General features: G+C 41.5%; 1 protein-coding gene across 7 annotated transcripts in view; it reads left to right on the forward strand.

Annotated features, from left to right (window-relative positions):
- The window catches only part of nav2a (neuron navigator 2a), a 213,148-nt gene that overhangs the window by 145,287 nt on the left and 47,521 nt on the right, over positions 1 to 20,340 (forward strand). For 4 of the 7 annotated variants that reach the window (XM_040045584.1, XM_040045580.1, XM_040045582.1 and 1 more), the window contains 7 exons: positions 4,367 to 4,439; positions 5,437 to 5,680; positions 5,869 to 5,925; positions 8,639 to 8,772; positions 16,323 to 17,547; positions 19,612 to 19,721; positions 19,824 to 19,932. In XM_040045584.1, coding sequence (XP_039901518.1) covers positions 4,367 to 4,439; positions 5,437 to 5,680; positions 5,869 to 5,925; positions 8,639 to 8,772; positions 16,323 to 17,547; positions 19,612 to 19,721; positions 19,824 to 19,932 — 1,952 coding nt within the window. Of the gene's footprint in view, positions 1 to 1,208; positions 1,248 to 4,366; positions 4,440 to 5,436; positions 5,681 to 5,868; positions 5,926 to 8,638; positions 8,773 to 14,005; positions 15,735 to 16,322; positions 17,548 to 19,611; positions 19,722 to 19,823; positions 19,933 to 20,340 lie in introns of those variants that run through there. The other 3 variants (XM_040045587.1, XM_040045581.1, XM_040045586.1) reach the window with 3 other exon arrangements.

Genomic DNA, 20,340 nt, shown 5'->3' on the forward strand with positions numbered 1-20,340 from the left:
AATCCATGAAACATCCTGAGTGGGTGAAAGTGTGTGTGTGTGTGTGTGTGTGTGTGTGTGTGTGTGTGTGTGTGTGTGTGTGTGTGTGTGTGTGTGTGTGTGTGCGTGTGCGAGGGCACACACTGATGGATTTAACAACGCACAGATACACACACATGCTGACGCAACGTGTTGTCTCACAGTCTTAACCAGCCAGACTCTACAAGAACCAAAGGTCAAAAGGTCAAATGACACGGAGCTGTCCGGAAACGAAGCTTGTGTCGTCACATCATAGGAAAAAGGTCCAATACATCAAGCCAATAAGGTGTTTCTCTAAAATATAACATTTCAGCCAAAAAAAAGGTTCCTGCCTCATTGAAGCAGAAAAATGTAATTTGTTAACTGCTGTTTTGCAAAAAAATATGTGATTTCATTTTGTTACATTTTTTTTCTTTTAGTGGGAAACTGTAATGTACCCAAACAGACCAGCTTCTGAATTAACTTCGACCGTTCACAGTTAGGGGTAAAGTAGGATATTTTATTGTATCGGGATTTTGATGCTCATAATTTCAGTTTTACTTCCAAATGAAGTGATGAAGTGTTTCAGACGAAACCACAGCTTTAACAGCTTACAGTCTCACAGTTTGCTGTAGTGATGTTGTGCTTTGTTCCCAGATCCCTGCGAATAGAAAAGCATACAGGTAAATGCAGAAGCAAGACTCAAATTGTGGTAAACTATAATCCTCATCAGAAGGCAGGTGTCAGTCTTGCAGTTCTCACATTTATTGTAGTACATCAATCTGGTTAAATCTTATAGCCTAGTTTTGGTCACTCTGATCTGCTGGTGCTCTGCTTTTATTCTGACTGGAAGACTGACATGAAAACAGTAAATGTAAGAGCCATTTTGCTGCTTGTCGTTGAAATCCTGCTTCACACTCATACTCTTGCTCAAGCATACTCCTTCCCCTCTCTCTCTCTCTCTCTCTCTCTTGCTCTCTCACTTGCTCTCTCTGTCACTCACACACACACACACACACACACACACACACACACACACACACACACACACACACACACACACACACACACACACACACACAATAGCAGCCCTGTGATGGGAGGAAATGTTTGTTCAGAGCACTGTTGGCCGGCTAGCCCTGCACTAACGCTGCCAGGAGCCGAGCAGAGCAGAGAGGTGACAGTGGCTCGGATCGAGGTGTGAAGCTGGGCAGAGGCAAACTGCAGGAACATGTCACACCTTCAGGCAGGTATGGGGCTTCCCTGCAGATTTGTTGTCTTATGCTGACAGTGAACGCTTTCTTGTTTAGAGGTGGGGGGTTTTCTGGTTGTCAGTAGATTCTCTTCTGTACCATATTAAATTTTGAGGCTATAGCTTACTGCCCTTTGGCAGTGTGGGCGCTTCGTATACACTTTTCCTTTCACTTCAGTGTGTCTGCAATCATTTATCAGCCGGTTATCTTGGTACAAAGTTTGCACAGAGCAGATTCATGAGAGCAGTGACCCAAAAACTAAAGTGGTGACAGACACAGACATTGCATTCCTCTTTCTTGTTGTTGGCAACGTTTTGCTAATCCAGTCAACAGTACTAACGTGATCATCCATATCAGTCATCCTTTAACCAATGCTGTTTCAGACATTTTCTTTTAAGCTGGATGATCATGTAGTATTTAGATTCCTGGCCAGCCTTAAACTAAGTTTAACTTCTATGACATTGGAACACTCTGCCTTACAAGTGTTACAACCTTTGATCCGATTCTAACTCATTAAATATCCTGAATGGACTAATCAGTGATATACAGTAATTAGAAAATATATTTAGTGGTCTGAGTAGGATTTCAGGCTACAGCTGATGTTCCGCCGGCTTTACTAAACTGTTTTTCCTACACGTTTTAAATAGCAGTAGAGGTTTCAGCATATTTACCCTGACCATTACACTTATGATGGGGTGTCTCACTGAAGTATACATTCTGAGGATTACTGCTATTTAAGCTTCAACTATAAAAGGCTGCTTACAAGTTTAGGCCCAAGGTATTAAAGAAGGTTTTCAACAGGTTTATTTTTAAGGACCCGGCAGTATTCAGAGAGGACCATAACCTGCATTCCTACTGTTCCTTAGTTTACTGCTGTCCTACGTTGAAGGACAGCATGTGCCAGGCCTGCTAACAGCTGTTTCCCAGGTCAGAGGTCATGGAAATGACAGCAGGGGCAGTGGTGCATTTTCAGTTCAGCCGATGACCTGAAGTCAGATGAACTCTTCACACACTGGCATGGCTCAGATATTTTTGGAGCTTGTTTCAAACACTGAAAGCAATGAAGAAATTGTTATCAAGCCAGTATTATTGAAATAATACATCCAATATTCTGTTAGAGGTTGTAACATTATTGTGAAATTCATAGTATCATAGTAGCAAGTCTATCTGCTAATAACTAATAATGTGGCTCTAAGAGCAGTATTACTGTGGGGTTGACTGATAAAGGAGTGCTAGTAAGTCCTTCAGCAAGTAGTACTTCCTGCTCAAGTTTTTTGCTGCTGACTGACAATTACAGTAGCCTGGACATTCCACCTTGATGATGTTGCCCTTGTTCACATGCAAATTGAGTGTAATGCTGAAACTTTAATGACGTAAATGCTGTCCTCTACACCGTCTTTGCTATCTGAGCTACACTATTGCACTGCGTAAAACACAAGAGAAGGAAGGAAAAGAAGTGAAGTACACCACAAAAGGGAATCCAAGTATTCAAACAAGTTACTTTGTAACATGTACCCCCAACTGCTGGTGGATGTAACTAAATGTGACATAGTACAGGATGGCAGCAAAATTAGTAGTAATTCTGTGGCTTCTGTGGTTTAGTAGTGCACTCATGGATTTACCTACAACATTTGCTGTCAGACATTTTTATATTTTTACAAAGGCAGATGTAAATGAGTTCGTCACCTCATAGCCGGAGACTTCCTAGCAGGAGAAGCACAGTGGGAGCTGTAGGTCAGGTTATATTTAGTTGGTGCATATTAAGTGTAATCATGTCATTAATCATTGCTGTACAGGACCCTTCTGTTTGCAGCCCACACCCAGGCTCATTTACAAAGAACACAGTTCATATGTATTTAGGTTTGAAACCACTTGCGGTATCATTGCTGTGTATCTGTGCTCCCACCCTCTGCTGTAAAGTTCTATTGAAGCTTTCAGAATGATTTTTTGTCAATATATTGTTGCAGATTAGGCTCAGTGCATTAGAAATCTACTCTGTGAATAAATAGCATTCTGAAAAGATTCGGCCCCTCCCTAACCTTTGTGTACAGTTTAAAATTTCCACTTCTCAAACAGTTTTTATTGTTGATTAGTTGCTCTGCAGAGACTTCTACACAGCTAGTAACTCTGTGTGTAATATGAGAGATCAATGACTGTATAATACTGATATATCTTTTGTTGTACCCTGTTTGTTTGCTCCCCACCAACAACAACAGTTGGTACACTTTGATCGCACAGTCATTCATCAGATCTACCCTGCTTAATGACTTGTTTTATGCGGTTTACCTTACGATAAGGTGCGCCAGCCAGCAGATTCTGTGTATAATGGGTCACATGGTCTCTAAACAAAGCCTGTCTGCCTATCAAATCCTCTCACAGTCCAGTGACAGCTCAGCAGTCTGCTCATGTTGCCATGGCTGCTGTCATAGCAACTGAGTGACTATAGATGTTTGCTTCCCCATAGATCAAGTGATGTAAGTGTGGCTGGTTTGAATTCTGCTTTGGCTATGTCACTATGTGGTCCGATTTACTTCTCTAGTATAGCACAGCAATCTCTGTACATACAGACTCTCTCTTCTACTCTTCAGCACCAGTTCATACTTTTATATGTGCCAGAAATTTGTTGTTTTAGTGCCATTTGTTTGTTATAAATGCTGATATCCCAAATGCCACAAAACGCCTTTAAATGCAGTGCCGTGTAAACACTTAACACTCAGGTCTCATCACATAAAACTTGCCAAAAAATTGTCATGATGACTTTTTTGCACGAATCCGAAGTTGGATGCAACACATTATTGAATGATCAAAAAAAGCTTATTTTCCATCTTAACTGTTTTTGGAGTCATCCTACCTGTCAGATCAGTGATTATTAAATGATAAACGATCTGCAGTCCCAACAGTTCTATCATTGTCGTTGATATTCAGCACCTCTATTTACTGTTTAAGATGTTGTGATGCCAACCTTTGCCTTATGTTGACTCCCCCAGATTTGTTATTGTTGTGAGAGCCATGCAAAAAGCTAATCAGTGTGGGTGCTCATATTTCACCATGATGCAAATTTTAATGTAAATGTACAGTATGAAGAATCATGCAGCTCTGACTCTCTCTCTCTGTAGATTGAGAACATAGATGCCTGCCTCAGTTTCCTGGCAGCTAAAGGAGTCAACATCCAGGGTCTGTCTGCAGAAGGTAAGCTGGAACCACAGATTTATTCTTTCACATGGAACATGAGAGTTCATCCTGAATCAAGCTCAGGCTTAGTTACTAAATAGAACTGATGCCGCGAGAAAGATAAAACCTCAGAATTGGTACACTGATTTTTTTTTTTTTTTTAAATTTATTAGCAAGCTCTCTCCAGGAAACTCTGTATTAATGTAAATGAAAACATTCAGGGCTGATTTCACAACACATATAACTAATGTACCAGAAAGCTTACAATGGTACATAATGATGTTTAAATGTAGCTGTTGTCAAAAAAAAAGAAAGAAAGAAATTCACACAGGGAACTGAGAGACAATATTATTACTGGTGCTAATGCAAAGCTGAATCAAACAGCAGCATCCTATTACAGCAAGAAACACATGGGGTCCATTCACTGTTCTGTTAGGAGAACTTTGAGGTGTATCATCTTGCAGTTCAAGAACAATCCAGAAGGAGAGCTAAAGGCAGCAGAATTAGATAGAGGAATTAGACAGAGTGTGACATATTTGAAATGCCAGTTTCAGATGGGGCTGACCATCTAAATAAGGCCCAGGGCCCAGAATCAGGCTGGCAAAGACATGCCAATGTTTCTCACTGGACAACTTTGGAAAGGAGGGGATAAACTTGGACTTTTAAATGGATTAATGCATTGTACAGCTTTATACAGCTACTGATTCATGCTACACTAAAGTAATGAAATACTAGATAAACAATTAAATTACAAAAATGTTGCTGTTTTTCACTATCTACAATAGAATAGAATATATGGTTTGATAAGCAAGAGAGATGATCTCCATATAAGAAAACAATCAAAATGCCATGAAATCATTAAAAAAAAACCTAGTAGCTTATTTTCCAAGCACTAGTATGGTAAATGTGAAAAATTGTTGCAAACTTCATCCTCTATTTTGTTTTCATCTCCCCACTTTTTTTTCTACTTTTCTCCTTTTAAATCATTCACCCCATCCTTGTTTCTGACCTTCAGAGATTCGGAATGGCAATCTGAAAGCCATCCTTGGCCTCTTCTTCAGCTTGTCCCGCTACAAACAGCAGCAGCAGCAGGCCCAGCGGCAAAACTCCCAGCCCACCCTCCCACTTGCTGCCCAGTCCCAGAGCACACACCCTCCACTGAGTCAGCAGATCAGCGCCCCGGCCCAGCTCAGCCACTCTCTGCATGGGACTCCTGCCATCACATCCCAGAAAGCAGCGCAGGCCGAGATGCAGTCCAGGTGAGGCTAACTGGAGTGAACAAATGTGTCCCTGTGGTGTTTACTTTCTTCACGTGCCTGCTGTTGTAATCCATCATTTTGACATTTCTATCTTCCTGTTCGCACTTTTTGTCATTTATAACTCTAAACCTGACCTCTCACTGTCTCTGTCCTCTTCCATATCTTTCCTCTCTTTTCTTCTCCTCTAGGGATGGGTGTCAAAGTAAACTACTCAAGTTTTCCCTTGGTCAGAAAAAGACCTCTAGGTCAGCTCTTGTGCCTTTCTAATTTCTTTCTCCTTCCCTTCTTTCCTCCACCACACCTCCTATTCCGTTCCATTCCTGGAAATAGGTTGAGATTGCCCCTAATCAAGGATAGCATTTCTTTCGCGCTGTAATGAGTTTAATGTTGTTTCTTTGTCTGTGATTAAGGGCAATCTCTACTACAAGCACTATCTATTATGCATGAGTGGTAGTGTTGGAGCAGATAGGAACAAAAGCTCCAGGCTCCATTTTCAGAAGGCCCTGTCTCTCTGGCAGCGTGCCTCATTTGGCAGGCCTGCTTAATGGGCTGTAGAAGACCTTTAGATAACCCTTAAGTAAATGTGTGCGTGCTTGTGTGTGTGCGCGCGTGTGTGCTCCTGCAATCCCCCATATAATATGACATTAATAATTAACACAGAGGAATCTGTGGCAGGTCTGTAATGAGACATGTTATATTTATCTTTGGTCTTACTTTTTTTTTCTTTTTCAGTTACATTAGCCTCCTTATAGCATGCAGCATCATATGATGTGATAACGCACCTTGAAATTTAATGTACCATTTAGTTTTGCATGCTGCCCCATCCCAGAATATGTTTACATTGCACCTGCCCAGATACAGCACCTGACCAAACTAAAGAAATGCCCCCCTCTTCTGGTCAGCATGTGCAACTACAATTATACTACATCATTTATCAAAACACTTTTTAAACTCTTTTTTTTTTTTTTTTTAATTGATTGATCTTAAGATTTAAATGACTCTCTGGCAGCATCTGATAGCGAATTTTAAAAGATTTTAACAATGTGAATTGTTTATATTAATGCTAGCTGCTAATATTGCGGTGAAAGGTCTATTTTTCTTTGTTTTGGAATAAAAATTATTGTTAACTCAGTGTTAACATACTGAGTTAACAGCAAAACATGGTGCTTTTGAACATAATGAGTGTGAAAGAATCTAAGTGAAGAGAAGAATTGCTGTACAATTTAGTGTAAGCAGACTGTTTTTTTAAGGGTTTTCTTTTGGTAAGTTGGTTGTATCCAAGAATTGATGAGCTGTTAGCACTAGTACTTCATTTTGAGAAATATTTAAGTACTTTTCTTTGTCTGCATTGCACTTTTAAGAGTGTAGAAAGAGAAAGATTTGCGGAGTAGATTTATTCTGGAATTTCTTTTCACACTATAGCCCATATTAAAATTAAAATTTAAGAAAAAAGTGTTGCTCGTTTTTTTTTTTTTTTTTTTTTAATGTAACCACTAGATTGAATTACTTCCTGACAGACTCAGTCCAGTGGGGGAAGGTAGTAGACTTGCTGGCCCTGCTATAATTGAAATGATTTTAGACTACTCTAGCCTAAATAATGTGGTTAAAGCTATTACCTTGCAACAGCTGGATAAATAGTGGTCACTCAAAGTGAATGGCAAGACGGAAATGAGAGTTTCTATAATGCACACGAGAGCTGAGTGAGACTGCTGTAATCTGCTTATCAAGTATCCGCCTCAGTCCCAAGATGGTGATGATGTCGCCAATGGTCAATTAGCATTTCATTAGCAGCTGTGTGCCACAGCCTGTTAGATTCCAACTCGCCTTATAGATTGGCTTGCAAAATGAAATAAAGGTGTCATAACTTCCACCAAAGCTTGTCTACAGTCTAATCCATGTGGGGAAAATAAGGAGGAGCACGTGTAATCTGAGCTCATAGTTCTCCCAGGACCTGCTCTCAGTCTGACTGTCCACTCTGCTGCAAGCTTATCTGTCTCCATTAGCCTGGTGTAGGTGTACCCTGGGGGTGGGTCGCCGCAATGCTGCAAGAAAAGCAAACAAAAGCTAAGTTTAAAACTAAAGCTGCAATTTTAAATAGAAAACTACACATGTCAGGAACAAGTGAACCTTGAACCTTGAACAAGTTTGGAAAAATGCCTTGTTAGAAAGGAGCCTAAAATAGTGTGAAGCATTTAGAAAGACATGAAGAGGAGGGCAGTCCTATTGTGGTTAGTGTAGCAATGAGGTTGAGGTATATTTGACCTTCTGGAAAGCAAACAGAGACCACTTCCCCCAGGAAATCAATACAGTAGGTCAACAAGTTCATATTACAAATTAACTGTGGATGTTGAGGTCCTCTACAGCCTATTGAGGGTGGTACATCAGCTTCAGTGCACATCATCACAGAGGCACGGTATAGAAAACAAAGCACGCTAGTGCAGATTTCTTTTTAAAGCTCATCCTTTGTGGCAAATTGCACTCCCCTAAACAGTGAAGCATGTTTGTGTAGCACTTTCCTTTTTTAAACTATTAACTATATTTAATTTAGTTTTGAAACTATATTAATTTTATCACTAGTTTCAAAACAAACAGAAGATGTATGCTACTAGGATATTTTGGTATTTGCAGAATGTGGTTTTCTCTTTCAGAAATGTGATTTGTTCTACAACTGCCACTTACCCTTCTAATGTGTTTGGTTTAATCACATAAAATGCTTGGTCTAATAAATCTAATTATGTTATACCCTCCCATCTTAGTTTACAGTCTGTTGCCTATTTGTGTGCTTGTGTTATAGGCTTGCAGTGACCTAATGTGTCTCTGTAATGTGTGGGGGAAAATAAAACTGCTTTAGATTCATAAACTCGTGTTTGTCATAAAGCAGCTAACTTTTTTTGGCCTGTTTATTCCCTCTTTTTTTCTCCCTTGTTTTCTTCCTTTTTTCTTCTATCTATTCATCAGACTTCCTGGCCCCACAACAAGGGTGTCCACTGCTGGCAGTGACATCCCACCGAGAGGGTCGGTCAGTGCTGCTGGGAACAGACGGAGCCAGGGCTTCAGTGACAAAACCAAAGCCAACTCACACCTGAACAAAGGTAAGCCAGAGATACAGATACAAATGGGTGCACACTGACATCTTCAGGTTGAATCTTGGATGTTGGCAAATCCCGTTAGCATGTCATCATGACATGTGTGCAAGTTTAGAGGAAGAGAAAGTAAAATTAGAGGACAGGCAGTAGCCTTGCAGCTGTAAAAAGTCTTAATGCTGTGTTTAGGATGATTTTATGGTGAATCCTTTGGGTGCTTTTTTGGTTTTGTGGGGAAAATGCAAGTTAGCTGTGCTGCTTTGAGGCTAATAGAGGATTTAAAAACCATGCCAGTAATGCTTGGCCCTCAGCACGCAGTGCAGCACAGAAACAACTGTGTCTTTTAAAGAGAACAGCAACAAAGAACTGATGAGCATAAAATCCAGAATCACATAATGACTACATGCTCACCACCTTTGGAATCATTCTGAACATTAATGTTGCATTTTTAAAGGAGGTGGAGGTTGTTCTCAGTTTGCTGTTGTTGATGCTGAATTGAATCTCAGGCTGACCTGTGCAGTGTCTTTAAGGAAACGTGTCTTTGAAACTCTGTCCCATTACTCTTAATGTGTGGTTTCATGTAATATGAGTTAAATGTCATTGTGACCTCCATTTGCACAGACTGTATTCATCCTCACAAATGGAAAGGTCACTCAAAGTGTGGACCATTTAGAGCACTGCTCTCTACCTTTTTCCAACCTGCACAACTCAAGTGCAACAGCACAGTGAACCCTTTAGGACTTGCGAGAGGTGTTCGCCTCAGCACAAGAAGGTCCTGGCTTTGAATGGACCAGTCAGCTGGGTGGTGTGGAGGTTACATGTTCTCTGTGACTGTGTGGGTTCTGTATGGGTTCTCTGGATTCCTCCCACAGTTGCAGACGCTGTGAATGTAACAGTGTGAATAGTTGTCTGTCTCTTTGTGATGGCCCTGCGATAGACTGGCGACCCAGTCAGGGTGTGCCTCGGCTTTTGTCCTATCACAGTTGGGCTCCGGCACCTAACCCCCCCCCCCCCCCAAACAGCTGCAGCACTGAGCTAAAAAGAGTTGACTGAAGGGATGGATCCAAGTATTATTTTAGAGAAATAAAGTTCTGAATGAGAACGTTGGCAAACAAAGTTCAGTTGCTCTTCGTAAATCATTGTGCCTTTTCTTATTTAGGAACATCAGGACCAGCTCATCATCACTTTATGTCAACTTCAATTTTTTCAGTGTGTTTTTGGTTTTTGTTTGTTTGTTTTTTTTTAAAACAAAATCATAACACATGTGAGGTGTATGTTTGCTACACGATAACATCCAAAAATGTGTTTTTCGGGACACATTTAATGTATGAAGGTCTGAAGAACAGTGCAGGTATTCTAGGCAAAACAGTGTCATGTGTCCTCCACTCATGAGGCCTACGCTCTTGCCTAATCCAGATGGAGTGTTTCCACTAGTGGGACCCCATTTGATGGGGACTGTCTTCTTTTGTCTGCTTTATGTGAGAAAGAGAAACAGTGGACAATGCCCCAATCAGATCCTCTCAGCATTGCATGGAGTGCTACTGTGAAGAATATGGATGGACATGAAGATCTCTGGACACCTGGAATACCTCCTCCCACCTGATTCTTTTAAGATTAAGCGGTTATGTTGAACACTGTAATTCAAACAAGGTGGGAAAGTACAAGCAGTGTGGGAGTTTAGTAGATCCAAGAACAAAGCTGTTCACTGTGATAATTTTCCTTTGGAGTCAGAACTGTATTCACACCATATTCTTCCACGGTGCTCTGACCCAGTTTAACCGCTCTACACTGTTCTGAAGCTTACAAACTCTGGGTGTTTGGCAGTACGTTTGGTTAGACCAGTGTGGAAATAGTTTCTGTCACCACTCAATGGGCCAGAGCTTTATATAGACTTTGTTAGTGTTCACAGTCTAAACTCATTACCCTGCATTAGACAGAGAATTCTGACTGCCCAGAGAAAGACAGGGCAGAAGAGTAAGGGGAGGAAAAAAAAGTGTGTGTGTGTGAGAGAGAGAGAGGGAGCTGGAGAGGGACTGTTGTCTGTTTAAACAGTCACAAATTAACTGGGACCAACGCTGTGAGAAGCACTGTGGGGCATTTATTCTGATGCTCGGCTCCATTCGAGATGAGTGAGTTTATTAGTGTAGACTGCAGGGAGATTTGTCGATTTGTGTGAGTGTAAAATTACCATGATTTGGAAAAAAAACCCAGCAGAATTTTGGGGAAATGTCCTTAAATTTGTTGATTAAATACACTTCATAACATGAAATCCTATTAGTGCTCATAGTGGGATTTCCAGTAGACACATTTGTCAATGACTTTATTGGAAGTATTTCCAAATAGTTGGATTTGGTGGAAAGAGTGTCATTTTTTTTAAGGCATCTTCAAAGGGACTTGAGGACCAACTGCAATTCTGCTAGAAGGCACAATCCAGCTAATGAAAAAGCACGTGAAGATTAGATTTTATAAAAATCATCAGATACAGGGAGGTCAGGATGATCGGGGGGAGCTACGTTAGCACACAGCATTGACTTGAAAGTAACTGCAAGATGTGTGAAGTAGCTGTGATAATTTGCATGAAAACAATTGGCTCTTAATGCTCAGCTGGTATCCTGACAGCTGATATATGAAGCTCTGAGTCTGAAGCATAGATGCGTCGGCTGATGCCAGATATAAGCTATTTGCAGCATACTCTGGGTGAAATAAATGTGCACTGAAACCAGAAAAAGCACGAGCTTGCATGTCTTTCTAGGTTTGTGTGTTTGGGGCAGCAGGCCATATGATTGTCAGCAGGTAGCATGAGAAATACTGGTCAACCCCCTTCCAGGTTCCTCTTGGCCTGTTGTTGCTAAGCCCCTCCTCCTGCTGGAGGACCCACCACACTCCTCCTCCCCTCCTACCCACTCTAGATCTGTGGCCATGGTTTAGAACTCTTCCCTGATCTCTCATCCATCTCTTCCTCTCCTCTACTTCTTTCTCTGATGTCCTGGATGTCTGCAGCACCAGTGAGGTTTGTCATCTTTCACTTGTCGATTACGTCTAATAGGCTAGAGTTACAGAGGAAGAATTTGAGTTTTGCATTGAATCTTTGATTGTTGCTGCCTAAAATGTATTTCTTTTCAATAGCGCAGAAAGAAAAGGGTTTTCCTACTGTTTAATAAGCCAATTTCTTGCTCCTTTAATGTGAAATTGATGTAGATTACCCTTCCTCTTCTTACCAATTGGTCATTGAACTAAAAGCTGCTAGTAAGTATACTACACATGAAGTTATTTGTGCTTATTGTAAGACGTTGCTCCTCGAGGTTCAGATAGTTACAGAAACACCTGCAGCTTCTTTTCAGAGGCCAGATCTGGTCTGTGTCAAAGGCTCTGATGCCAAAATAGAATAATGTTACTGGATGGCTGTACAATAAGTAAACACAAGTGCCTTAATATAAGGTGACAGTGTCTGGGTGTTCGCCGAGTGACACATAGCAGAGAGACAGAAAGAGTGTGGGACACCTATGGTTGTGTGTTTCTGTATGTGTGTGTTTCTGTTGCCTATGTGTCTCTTGGATTGTGTGTTGTATATGTGGCTGGTGCCTCTGCTGAATGAATAGCCTGCTGATGAGCTGTAGCATCACTGTTTGAGTGTATTCATGTGGAGAAACTTTAAAAAGTTTCAGTCACCACACAAAAGCCGGCTGTCGCTCTCACTTTTTTGAGCACAATGACTGAGGAGCAAGAGAGAGCAGGCTTCTCAAATGTGAACACGATGAGTAGCCAAACACCTTCAGCCTCAAACTCTGTGCCAGATTTTTACATATTAAATGTCTCTGAAGGTGTCAGTGCATTGAATAAATCTAACCAGTCAGGGAGAACTGACACCGCAGGTTTGGTTCAGCACAAAGATGGTTTTACTCTGGCTACATGTGAGGGTAACTTGTGCATAAGTGTGACATTTTCAGGTCAGTAATATGGTTATTGACCGATTGAGAGCTTAATGTCTTGTTATCAGGGCAACCGCAAAGAGAAAGGAAGGTTTGTGATGTCTAAACATTGTTAGCTGATGTACACTTTTATACATTTTGTGTATGAAATCTATCTTACATCCATGCGGACTGTGCATTGTCATAGGCTCAGTGATTTCACTGTTTATAGATGCTTAGCAGAACACAGCTAGATCAGGTGGCTCAAGTGCTTGCTCCTAGGGGCCTGCCTGGGGCTCATCTGATTGTTGGGGCTTCTCTGGATTATTGTAGGGTCTTTACTAGGGCAGGGCAATATGGCCAAAAATATTTATCACGATATATATTTGAAAATTTCCGATAACGATGTAACTGACAATATAATTGACGCGAGACAAAACACTTTACAACTCCACAACTTTATTAGTGCAAAAAACCCCATCAATGTATTTTCACTTAAACAAGCAGCTGTTTTTTATGTGCATTAAAGTTATATAAAAATTTTACAGTGCAAATGCAAATTATACATACACAATGTAGCACAGTACGTATCACGCTGTGAGACTCCTGACTACGGTAGCCGTAATGCTCCGACAATCCATCAAGCGGTGTGGCTTTCGTACTTTAGCAAAGTCGTACTAAAAGATTTTTTGACAGATTTTTGAGTGCCGTGTACCACATAAAATCAGTTCGGTAATAATGGTAATAAAAACGGCCCGCTTGCTTGCTCTACCAAAAAATGTGCTTTGGTGTGTATCTGATGGACGAAAGCCAAACCAGTTCCACACCACTGAAGTTGCAGCATTTTGACAAACCAATTCTAGTTAATCTGTTTCATACAACGATCCGCTTTCGCCCTTCTCATTCTCTGTCACCGCCATGCTTTTTCCGCCATGTGTGTATGAAAACAAAGGTACTGCGCATGCATTTTAAATCATGCTTTTTATTTGTTTTTGTTTTTTAATGTCTCTGTAAAGCACTTTGAATCACCTTGCTGTGGAATTGTGCTATATAAATAAACTTGCCTTGCCTTACAATATAACGCACCTTGAGGCAGGTAAATTGAATTCTAATATATACACACACAGACATGAGTGTGGCACTCCATGAAATAAAAACTGAATTTGAAAATTACCATTCCCGAAATTATTTGATGTAATCAAGATGCTGACACAGAAACAGACTTGTAGAGACCGAGGCAGATTTTTTTTGGCAGACAGGAAGTAGGAGGGTGGTCTGTGATCCTTGTCCCTTTGGGCTGTGCTCTTCTGTCATTTTCTGCTTTTTATTTTAACCACCAATGCTTGCAGTAATTAAGCAGTTAAGCCATGAGTACTCAAATTCTTTCAACATGTTTCCTCAAGTAGTCAGCTCAGCCAGAACAGTAAAGGAACGGCAATGAGAAGATTTAATTCCTGGACTTGGCCGGAGGCTACACAGGGGTCATAGGGTCAGTGGCCCACGTTAAAACAATTATGTGATTATTTTTGAGGTGAAACTGCTTCCTCAAGTGCAAAAACTCCACTGCTACATGAGAACAACATAATTTGCACGTCTGCCTGTTAATTTATCATGATTGGTTCAGATTTGGACCAATTGAAAGTGATGCATACAGAACACAAAAGTCATCAGCGTTCGCTTACACATGAAGCTGACATTTGCAGACATTTCTAGATTAATGGAAAGCTGTGTAGGTGTGACAGAGGATGAGGTCTTTACACCCTCTTGTGGTCACTTCATTAAGTATACAAGTGGCAGTTTTGATTTTTATTCATAGAGGAAACTCTTTATTCTTTCACTAGTATTTATTTTGCGTGTGACTGATTTAGGTTTTTAATTTCAACAGCCTTTCCAGGAATTGGGTCCCAAGCTTCTTTTAAGTTGAGATTGTGTTGCAACAGTGTCTAAGTTCATCACGCTAGTGTCACGTCTGACCCAACCCGTTGAAGATTCACCCCTGACAACCTAACTGGAGCGTGTAAGCCCCGGTCACTGGGTCCAATCTTGTCAGTGACCAGCTGACCTGTTGTCCAGAGCCTTTCCTTTCTTTTTTTCTTTTTTTTTTTTTCCCCAACAAAAATCCAAGCTGACCCCATTCTTGGACAGTACCGACCCTCCTGCTGGCCGATATCAAAGCCCCACTCATCTCAAACCTGCAGTGTCAATCCCCTTTATTCTCTTTGCAGTCCCCGTAATCATAGCAGGTCCCCCTCTCATTCAGCCGCTACCAATTGGAAGCCAGCTATTAGCAACCTGACCCACTTTGCTGATTGCTAACTACTAGCACATCTAATTGGGCCCTAATCACTTCCTAATGGCTGCATTGTTTCAGGCTGCTCTCACTAAATGCTAAATAGGGATAGAAAGAAGAAGCAGTGAGTGGCCGCCTATTTGCATTTAGGGCATGAAAGGTGCTATAAAATGAAATCATCACACAGGACTAGTGTTTAATAAATTCTGACATAATGAGACCATAAGAATAACTTATGTAGTAAGTGAGTTAACATAGCTGTGTGAATTGATCAGAATACCAAGTTATCTGTATTGATTTTCATGTGTAATTGTTCCTCTGAATAGAAAAAAAATGTACTGGCATGCATTTGGAGTTTGAAATGTGTTTTCTCTTGTCTCGTCTAATGAAAAACACTTGTAATAAAAAGTAAACTCAGGAGGTTTTAGGGGTTTGTAGATGAAGAAGGACAACAGAGCAGCTGCACTATCTTTGAATTAATGTGTCACTTTTTGTGTTTGTGTCTAAGAAGTAAGCGGAGTGTGTTACAGCTAAAGTGCGATGATTCATTGCACCCAGTGCTCCCTGCACTGGCCCTCTCTCTCCCTCTCTCGCTGGCCGTTGGTGTTTGAATATTCAAATGTTGCTGGTCTGAGCTCCATGCTGTTAGTAGCCCTGCTGTGCGTACACACTGAGATCTTGAGCAGCACTCAGAATACTTGGGGTTTTTTTTGTTTATTTTTATATGGGCAGTGACTACCTTTTCAGCTCTTGCGTTGCTTCTCCAGCTCTTGGTAAGTTTGCTTGTTGAGAGTCACGTGCTGCAGATTTTCTCAGACAACTCCTTAATGAATGATGAATCTGTAGCAGGAACATGTTTGTAAAAAAAGTACTTTCTGTTCTGTTCATTTCTAATTCAAACCATATTTTTTCGTCTTGTTTCTCAGTTTAATATACAGGGGAGTGGTATAACTAGACAGTGTTTTCTTTGTTAAGCAGAGGGACCGTGACCAAAATAAGTCCATATAAGTCCATGCCTTATAAGTGCAGCAGCACTGCTTCTTGACTAGGCCTTCTTGGCGAGACTTAAAAGCACTTGAGTATGGCCCTCATTGTTTTTATAAACAGTTTGTGATGGGCTCCTCTCGTTGTTAGTGCTAAGGGGTTTTTAACAGTTTTGGTGGTTAGTCCAGAGAAAAGTAATGGCATGTTTGGTTATATCAACACAGGCCACCTTCAGGGCTTATAAGGTAACTCTGTGTGGGGTCAAAGAAGCTTCTGTTTTTCCTTGTGTCCTTCAGATTCTTCGTCTGCCTGAATTTAGTATCTAAGCTTTAATTCCCTTCTTTATTGTTTAATAAATTGTCTCTTTTCTGGTACAGATTCCTCAGAGGGCCTGACCTCACAACCTTTGGTGATGACTGAGCTTGCTCCATCATCTGCAGTGTCTGTCAGCTCCTCCACCAGCATCCCTGCCACTACCTCTACCCTGATTCCTCCCTTGTCCTCATCCTCCTCTTCCACAGCTATTCCCCAGCCTAACAGCAAGCCCTGGAGGGGCAAGTCAGCAAGCTCCAAGCACACCTCTTCTAATTCCTCCGCCTCGACGAGCCCCCCCTCATCTGCCATGCAGTCTGTCAAGCAGGAGAAGGACACTTCCTGTAAGACTGCTCTGACGAATGAAGCTCCTCCTAAGGTGGTAACTCAAAAGTCAATGCTGGAGAAGCTTAAACTCTTCAACAGTAAAGGAGGCTCCAAGTCGTCCTCCATCTCTTCCTCCAATGGGGTAGGGCCCCAGACTGATAATGCTGCACCAACCAGGCAGCTTGGAGCGGGGCAGGTGGAGAGAGCTGAGACAGGCTCCAACACCGACCCCTTAGAGGAGAATGATGGCAATGTTCGGCCGGGACTCAACGGAACCAGCAATGGGAATTCTTGTGGAGCGGCTCCCTCTTCGGGAACTACGGTTTCTACCACCGCAAGCAGCCCCAAAATAGCTCTGAGGGGCATTGCCCAGCGAACTTTCAGCAGAGCTTTGACTACCAAGAAAGGCTCAGTCAAAGGACTAGAAAAAGATAAGGAAAAGGGGAAGGAGAAAGGGAAGGAGGTAGGGAAGCGCACCTCCGTCCCTGATAAAACAGAGCTGAGGGGAGAGGAGCACAAGGAAGAAGTAGTACCTGTTGCTCTGGATGCTGACACAAATAAAAGAACCTCTAAAATTGCCAGTTTCATTCCCAAGGGAGGTAAAGTGGCCAAAAAAGAGAGTTCCACCCCTGCACAAAGCGGAATACCAAAGCCAGGAGGCAAACCCACAGGAGCTGGTGGTAAAGCTTCTTCAGTGAAGGAAGCAGGGGAGAGGCCTCGGAGCATGCGGTTAGGAGGGGGTCTCGCCATGCACCGTGGCCCCCTGGACAGAGACAGGGACAGCAGACACTCCAGCTCTACCTCCAGCCTGGCCTCCACAGAAGGAAAGACCAGCACCGCCCCTGTGGCAGGTGGTGGCACTACGCAGAGCACAGCCAGCAACACGGTCAGCGTGCAGCTACCTCAGACGCAACAGCACCATAGCCACCCCAACACAGCCACTGTTGCACCTTTCATGTACAGGTAAGATTGCACTTTCTTGGAGTATCTTGCCTAAAGTATGTGGTAGTGAATCTCAGTTTCACCTGCCTATATCACCTACATGCAATAATGAAAGCAAGTAATGATAATTTATAGTCAAACACTATATATAAAAAAATCTCTCTCTCTCTCTCTCTCTCTCTCTCTCTCTCTCTCTCTCTCTCTCTCTCTCTCTCTCTCTCATTCATATATATATATATATATATATATATATATATATATATATATATATATATATATATATATATATATATATATATATATATATATATAAAAAATATGTGTGCGTGTGTGTATATATATGTTACACTGTTAGAAAAGTAAAAAGAAACAAAATGAAGTTAGGCCTTATAAAACAATAGTATTAAAACACTGCTCATACAGTATGTTGCATATTCATTCTGTTGTATATGTGATCATATATGTGAACTTATTCCACATGTTTGAATGAATATGAATCGGTGTATAACCTGGCTCTATGTTTCCAGGGCTGTGTAAGATTATAAAAAAATGGAGTGTAGCCTGCAAGCTAGTTCAGACAGGCAGCTTGAGTTGCATTGCGTCATACACTCTTAACATGCCTCACTTTGATTACATCGTGTACCAGATACGCCTTCACAATTTGGCGATCCATTTAAGCTGCAAACTTTCCAATCTTCCCCCCCGACAGAAAGTGCTGTCCTGTATTACACATGCTGTTTGAACCTCTCCACCACTGTAGCATCCACATGTAGGTTCTCAGAGTGATGTTTACTTAGCCCTGCTCAGTTTTATGTGTAACATATTTGCAGGGGGGCTTGAAACCAAACTCTTAACTGGACAGCGTGTGTGTACTATGTCCTGTCTGCCATCCCTTCACCCCAATTGGTCGTGGCAGATGGAAACCCCTCCCTGAGCCTGGTTCTCCTGGAGGTTTCTTTCTGTTAAAAGGGAGATGTCCTTCTCACTGTTAACAAATGCTAGTTCACAGTCATCTGATTGTTGGGGGGGGGTTTTGTATTATTGTAGGGCCTTTACTTTATTCAGGCAATTCTCGTTGTGATTTGGTGCTATATAAATAAAATTGGATTGTTTTTTTTGTTTTTTTCACCAAATACAAAGTTTTTCAAAGTTTTCTTTGAGTATTTGTCCATCTCTAAATTGTTAAACAGTAATCTTTAATATGTTCAGGTTCTCATATTTTGCCTGCCTGTTTGTACACGTGCATCTGGGCAACTATGTGTAGATGTTGTGCGCCCCTGACCTCTGTCCTGGTCGCAGTGTGATAAGGAAGGAGGTCCCTCATGCGCTCAATAAGTCTTTTCTAACAACCACTCATTAACTTCCTGATGCTTCCTGTGCTGCTGCCCTTTCTCCCTGTGTACATTCTGACCTATAGTTAACAACCCCACCGCCAAAAAATGCCTCCATTATCAGCACTTTGAAACTTCCTCTTTTGCTGTCAGGTACCATTACAAGCAGGATTATACCGCCTCCACCTGTCAGAAAGATTATGTTTGAAAGTAAATTAGAAGAATTAAAAACATACGATCAATGCTGATGACCATTAACTTAAAACAAAGCACACTGGTAGAAATTAGTTCAAGGAAAAGATATGGAAATAAGCTAAAGTTTAACCCTGTATTAGGTTGGTTAGTCAGAAGGTCGAGAAGAGTTTCCATGCTGCCATTCTCTGTACAACGGTGTGAGTCTGAAGCAGTCAGTGGTTTTCATTGTCTGGTACACAGAGCGAGTAGTCAACAAGGACAAAGTCTGGAATCGGGCAAAGACCGCAGGCTGCATATGAGCAAAGCTTTCGAATGTCATCATTTCAAAACACTACCAGTGGTTCAGCTGTATCGATTTATCCTTCAAAGGCAAACTTTTCTGGTGTGTGGGGATTAGCAGGCATTCATTTTGGACTACAGTCACAAGACTTGAAACACAGCAGATTTAAATCTTAATCGGGTTTATCCCTCTTTCGTGACAATTTGCTCAATATTAGGTTCCCACTAAGTGCACAATAATTCAGAATCGATTTGATCTGTTGCACAATTCATTTTCCAGATCCCAAACAGACAGCGAGGGAACAGTGACTACTGAGACCGATTCAGGAGGCAGAGGTGGAGACATTTCCTTCACCAAGACCAGCCAGACATCCATCGAGGACCTTTCAGGTCGGCGATCAATGGAAATATGTAATCTTTCTGGTTCAGCATAGAGAAATTATGTTCTTTAAATTTTTTTTGTTTTTTTGTTTTTTTTATTGTGCTGGTCAGGTGAAGACCCAGAGACCAGGCGGTTGCGTACTGTCAAAAACATAGCTGACCTGCGGCAAAACTTAGAGGAGACCATGTCAAGCCTCCGAGGAACTCAGGTCTCACACAGGTACAGTGTTTGGCACTGCGCTCTGGCTCATCCCACATAGTGTTTTTCTTGATATTGAGCAATTCATTTTTCACTGAGCTTGTTAGGAAAACAGTGCTTGGAGGGAAGTTTATATGTGAACAAACACTTACTATCTGAACAGCAACTGAAGTTTCTTACAATGCTGTTATGGTTGAGTGGTAAATCATCTAAATCACACTCATTTTTTTGGTGGATTTGAATCAGTCTTGTGGTCAGTAGACTGTGTCTGTCTGTGTTTAACAGGTATTACCTCCTTTTTTTCTTATAGCAGTCTTATCCTTCTTTTTAGGGATCTTTTACTTTGATCGTTGGGCATGTCTTTGATGCTTCTGGCTTAGCTCTAATCACATTCCCTCCTACAGAGTTGTGACCTGTGCTCTGGTGTTA

Source organism: Simochromis diagramma, unplaced genomic scaffold (genome assembly GCF_900408965.1).
Source record: "Simochromis diagramma unplaced genomic scaffold, fSimDia1.1 OVJJ01000079.1, whole genome shotgun sequence".
NCBI classification, from domain to species: Eukaryota; Metazoa; Chordata; class Actinopteri; order Cichliformes; family Cichlidae; genus Simochromis; species Simochromis diagramma.